Source organism: Mobula hypostoma, chromosome 5 (genome assembly GCF_963921235.1).
Source record: "Mobula hypostoma chromosome 5, sMobHyp1.1, whole genome shotgun sequence".
In the NCBI taxonomy this organism is placed as follows: domain Eukaryota; kingdom Metazoa; phylum Chordata; class Chondrichthyes; order Myliobatiformes; family Myliobatidae; genus Mobula; species Mobula hypostoma.
The window spans coordinates 110,355,495-110,361,810 of NC_086101.1; the positions used below are offsets into that span (position 1 = coordinate 110,355,495).

Below are 6,316 nucleotides of genomic sequence, written 5' to 3' on the forward strand. Positions count from 1 at the left end.
CTTAGCCTCCCCCTCCCGGTCAGGGTCACGTGAAACCATGGGATCAGGTGGCGGATGGTCGTACGAGCAGCCGGTGCAGATCACAAGTCCTGGTTATGGGACCACTGACACCAGGCAGACAATCTCTGAAGAGTATTGATAATGGCTGGGGTCACCCGTCTTGTAAAGACACTGCCCAGTAGAAGGCAATGGTAAAGTATTTCTGTAGAAAAATTTGCCAAGAACAATCATAGTCACGGAAAGGCCATGATCGCCCACGTCATACGACATGGCAGGTAATGATGATGATGTATTTGTGTTTATTTTGTCTCTGATCTTTTCTATATATGTATATATTATATACAGTGTATTTTTTTACATCAGCTTATGTTTGTCTTGTAACGTACTGTGCAGCAAAAAGCTAATTTTCATGGCATTTATAAGACTGATAATACCATAAAGCCATTTGGCACATCAAGTCTGTACTACCATTCCATCATGGCTGAATTATCCCTCTCAACCCCATTCTTCTGCCTTCTCCCTGCAACTTTTGATGCCCTGAATAATCAAGAACCTACCAACTGTTGCTTTAAATATATCCAAAGACTTGCCCTCCACAGCCACCTGTGACAAAGAATTCCACATGTTCTCTAGCTAAAGAAATTCCTCCTCATCTCTGTTGTAAAGGGACGTACATATATCATGAGTGTATGTCCCCTGGTTCTAGACTTCCCCTACTATAGGAACCATTCTCCCCATGTCCACCCTTTCTTCGACCATAAGATATAGGAGCAGAAACAGGTCTCTTGGCCCATCAAGTCTGCTCTGCCATGTCATCATGGCTGATCCACCATTTCATCATGGCTGATCCATTTCCCTCTCAACCCCAATCTCCTGCCTTCTTCTGGCTCAAGAAATTCCTCCTCATTTCAGTTCTGAAAGGACACCCCTCTATTCTGAGGCTGTGTCTGGTCTTGGACTCCCCCACCATAGGAAACATCCTCTCCACATCCACTCTATAGAGGCCTTTCAACATTCGATAGGCCACCCCTCATCTGAATTCCAGAGAGGACAGGCCCGGAGCCATCAAACCCTCCTCATATGACAAGCCCTTCAATCCCAGAATCAATTTCATGAACCCTCTCCAACGTCAGCACGGCCTTTCGTAGATAAAGGACCCAAAACTGCTCACAATACTCCGTGCGTCTTTCAGTATTCGATAGGTTTCGATGAGACATTCCTCGTCTTCTAAATTCTTGAGAGTGAAAAACAAATGGTATGTACGTATTCCTATGACAATAAACTTGAACTTTGACCCTGATGTGAGCTGGGCAAGGTTCAGGGATACAGTCTTCATCTTTGAAACTGAGGTCCAGAAAGCTGTGGCGCTTATGGCAAAGATTCAGAAATGGAGCACAATATACAATGGTGATCCCTCATACGGTTCTCTACAAATGTAGCTCCCGAGTCGTCCTTCGTCCACTGACAGGGCATGGGCACTGGCTGACGGCAGGATCTCCCTACCCCCTCCGGGAGGCAGGTCCAATGACCCCATCCATTGCGCAAATCATCGCTCTGAACTTTAGACACCGATGTCGACACGAGCATTGCCCAACCAAGAGCACTGTGGAGAGTTCCCTGACTAGGATCACCACGCCGAAAATAAGATTACTTTATGCCTGTCTCGCTGCATAACGGACAGAGAGTGTGTGAGAGAGAGAGGCAGAGAGACACAGAGATGGTGAGATGGTGAGAGAGAGAGGCAGAGAGACACAAATGGTGAGAGAGAGACAGAGAGAGAGAGAGAGGGAGACTGAGAGAGACACAGATGGTGAGAGAGAGACAGAGAGAGAGAGGGAGAGGGAGACTGAGAGAGACACACACACATTGGAATATGGGGAGGGGGAAAAGAAAGACGCTAGGGGCGGGCGCGGGGGTGGGATGGACTGACGAAACCCCAGAGGACTTACCCAGAGCCAGGAACGAGAATATCCATTGTAAGACCCCCAGAGTCTGCAGCCTGCGTTCCAGGGGGATACGGAGAGGAGCAAACTTGATCCTCATCACGGCTGGAGTGGAGGGGCCGGATCCCGGGTGGCGGGGGGTGCTTATGTAGCCTGAATCAGGACGGAACCGCCCCCTCCCCGTGTCCGAAGACAGAAGCACCTCCGATCAATCCCAGGCACTGTCCTGAAACTGGCTCGCCGCCCGGTTCTGTTTTGACCTCCGACACCTTTCCCTTCCAAGGTGAGCTTCAGCCCTCACCGCTGGGACCAATCCCGAGCGCGGATTTAATCCCCGGCATTATCTCCTCTCAATTTCGATCCTGGATTTAATCCCGGTAACCCTCTATTTTCTCAGAAGTCTGCAAAGATTCGGCATGTCACCAAAAACTTTGTCAAACTTCCACAGAAGCACAGTGGGGGGGGGGGGCTTCCCAGCCATTTTTTAAACCCATGGACCAATACCATTAAGCAAGGGGCCCAGCGGACCCCGGGCTGAAAACCCCTGAGGACAGAATCCTGACTAGTTCCATCACGGCCAGGAACGTAAATCTACGCAGAGTGGTAGATACAGTCCAGTCCCTCACAGGCAAATCCCTCCCCACCATTGAGCACATTTACAAGGTGCGCTTCCATTTAAAAAAAGCAGCTTCCAATATCAAGGACCCCCAGCGTCCAGACCATGCTCTCTGGCCGCAGCCGCCATCGGGAAGAAGGTACAGAAGCCTACGCTAACAGGTTCAGGAACAGTTATTACCCCGAATCATTAGTTTATTGCCATGGGCATGCAGACCCAGGGTATAAGTAACATGAAGATCAGTTCCTTTTGAAACAGCTGCACATTACATCACACGCGTAAATTGCATAATGAACATACATTGAAAACAAAGGAACGTCAATTTATAATTTCCTGTCAGAATCCCCTTATGTTTAGATATTCCCGTATACATACAATCGGACTATGGATATAAACTAATGTTATGTATAGACATACTGCGTGTAACGCCGCTGGCGTTTAAAACAGCAATGAGGGTCGTCAGAATCTGTCTGTCCTTGGCCGCACACAGATGTAGAAAGATAATTCATTGTCGTTGATATAACGGTAGCCTCCAACCTCATGTCATGAATGTCGATTTCTGAAACTTCTGGTAATTGTCCCTTCCCCCCTCCTCTCCTTCACTATTCCCCATTCCTGTTCCCCTCTCTCACCTTATCTCTTTACCTGCCCATCGCCTCCCTCTGGTGTCCCATGGTCCTCTGTCCTCTCCTATCAAATTCCCCCTTCTCCAGACCTTTATCAATTCCTCCAATCAACTTCCCAGCTCTTTACTTCACCCCGCCCCCTCTCTCAGTTTCACCTATCACCTACCACCTAGTACTTCTTCCTCTCCTCCCCCCACCTTCTTACTTTGAATTTTCCTCTTTCTTTCCAGCCCTGATGAAGGGTCTCGGCCTGAAACGTCGACTGCTTACTCCTTTCCAAAGACGCTGCCTGCTCTGTTGAGTTCCTTCAGCATTTCGTGTGTGTTGCTCTGGATTTTCCTGTGTCTGTAACAGTTTTGTTCGACCAGTCGTGGTTGTTAGCCCTGAGCTGAACCTCCAAACCTGGAGGACTGGTAGACCACTCATAGCCTGGCCTCTACCCTGTGACCTGTTTGGCATGGGTGACCTTACCAAGAGCCAGAGCTCTGAGTCCAGTGAGCTTGGCTCCCTGGTTCATTCAGGCACACAAACCTCCAAACTCTACGGTAAGGCTGTGGTTCTCTTAGAGGATATGTACTGTATACACGACCTCATTCAGTTACTTGTACACTGCATTTGATAGGATTGCTTTTACATTTATGTGTTTTATTGTATTCTTTATGCTGCATTGCTTCTGGAACAACAATCACTTCATAGAACACAGAACAGGACAGCACAGGAATAGGCCATTTGTCCCAGAATATTGTGCCAAACCAGCTAAAAAGTAAATCAAAAAAACCCCAAAACTAATTCCTCCTACTTACACAATGTCCAAATCCCTCCATCTTCCTCATATTCTTGTGCCTAAATGCCTCATAAAAGCCTCTAATGTATTTGCCTCTGCCACCATACCAGGCAGCCAGTTCCAGACATCCACCACTCTGAGTGAAAAACTCACCCCTTTGAACTTTCAGTGGATGTCCTCTGGTATTACGCACTTCTACCCTTGGAAAAGATACTCCCTGTCTACTCTGTCTAAGCCTCTCATGATCTCGTAAGCCTCTGTCAGATCTCCCCTTCAGTCTCTGATACTCCAGAGAAAACATCCCAAGTTTATCCAGCCTCTCATGATAGGACATGCCCTCTAAACCGGGCAGCATCCCGGTAAACCTCTTCAGCACCCTCTCTAAAAACCATATCCTTCCTATAGCAGGGCGATCAGAAATATACACAATACTCCAGAGGTGGTCTAACCGGAGTTCTATAACGTTGCAACATAACCTCTTGACTTTTGAACTCAATGCCTTGACCGATAAAAGCAAGCATTCCATAAAGCTTCTTACCCACCCTATTGTGTTCTCATTTACACTTATGTACTGAAGAATGACAATAAGCAATCTTAAATCTTGAATACATTGTACATCATATGCCAAAATAAACAAAAATAAACTTAACAGCATTGGAGCAAGTTGATGGAAATATATTCCAAGATTGTGTTAGAGTTTTTCAGGTGAGTTCAAAAACCCGATGGTCAGGGTGGGGGGGAGGAGCTGCTGTTGAACCATGAGGTGTGGGTCTTCAAGTTCCTGTATCTCCTACCTGATGGCAGCACTCACTAGATGGCATGGCCTGGATGATGAGGTTCCTGACGCTGGACGTCAGCTTCCTGAGATATCGCCTGTTGTAGGTGTCCTCGATATGTGGGGGAGGCTGTACTTGTGATGGAACAGGCCGAGTGCCATCACTCTCCATAGCCTCCTGTTTTCCTGCGCATTGGAGTTCCCCTACCAGGCTGCGATGTAACCAGTCAGAAAGCTTTCCACTGTACACCTGTAGACATTTGCCAGTCTTCGATGACATGCCCAACCTCCTTAAACTTCTAATAAAGTAGAGACGCTGGCACTCCTTCTTTGGGATAGGTGCCCTCTGGACAGGAGGGTCAAGAGAGCAGATGTTTGACCACGTGTGGTATCCCTCACTGTGTTGTCCCCTTGCTAGAGTCCCAGAGGGGAAGTTAGCCGGGAGAATTGTTTTTTTTTCCAGAGATAAGAGAACATGGAGAAAAATACAATGGCATTGGTTTAAGTGGGTAGTTCATCATAGACGGTGGTTAGTCGTCAAAAACTTTAACAAAACAGCTACTGTATAGATGCACAGCAGAGTATCCTGACTGGTTGCATCACGGTCTGGTATGGAAACATTAATGCCCAAGAATGGAAAAGTCTGCAAAAAATGGTGGATACCGCCCAGTCCACCGCTGGCATAATTCTCCCCACCACTGAGCACACTTGCTGCCACAAGAAAGCAGCATCCATCAGCAAGATCCCCCACCGTCCAGGCCATGGCTGTTTCTCGTTGCTACCATCGGGAATATGGTGCAGGGGCCTTAGGTCCAACACCATCGGGTTCATGAACAGTTATTACCCTACAACCATCAAGCACAAGGAAATCTGCAGATGCAGGAATTCCAAATGTCACACGCAAAATGCTGAAGGAACTCAGCAGGCCAGGCAGCATCTATGAAAATGAATACAATCGATGTTTCAGGCCCAAAACACTTCATCAGGACTGGAGATAAGGTGAAAAGTCAGTCCTGATGAAAGGTCTTGCCCCAAAATATCAACTGTTTATTCTTTTCCATAGATGCTGCCCAGACTGCTGAGATCCACCAGCTTTTTACATGTACAGCATGGATAACTTCACTCACCTCAACTCTGAACTGATTCCTCAACGCATGGACTCACTTTTCAAGGACTCTACAACTCATGTTCTCAATATTATTTACTTATCTGTCGGTCTGTTTGTTCAGTTTGTCTTCTTTTGCACATTGTTTCCTTTGTCCAAGTATTTGTGTGAGTTTTCATTGATTCCATTGTATTGCTTATTGTCTACTGTGAATGCCCGCAAGAAAATGAATCTCAGTATAGTATATGGTGACATATATGTACTTCGATAATAAATTTCAACTTTGAACTTCAAAGGTCCTGTTTCCATGCTGTATCTCTCTATGGCCCCCTCTAGTGGCAATTCACAGCAGGGGGCTCTGACCACCCATTAAAAACCAGGGAGATTTGGTCTTGCCAAAGGATTTCAGCCCGAAAAGCTGGCTCTACATTTTTCCATCAATGCTGCCTGGCCTGTTGAGTTCCTCC

The 6,316-nt window shown here is 46.9% G+C and overlaps 1 protein-coding gene across 2 annotated transcripts in view; it reads right to left on the reverse strand.

The window, feature by feature from the left end:
- Positions 1-2,181, reverse strand: part of LOC134346908 (2-acylglycerol O-acyltransferase 2-like) — a 39,589-nt gene extending 37,408 nt beyond the window's left edge. Inside the window, exon 1 of one of the 2 annotated variants that reach the window (XM_063048746.1) lies at positions 1,950-2,181. In XM_063048746.1, the coding sequence (XP_062904816.1) occupies positions 1,950-2,043 (94 nt within the window). In that variant the 5' untranslated portion in view covers positions 2,044-2,181. The remainder of the gene's footprint in view (positions 1-1,949) is intronic. The other variant, XM_063048745.1, reaches the window with a different exon arrangement.
- Positions 2,182-6,316: the final 4,135 nt, after the last annotated feature.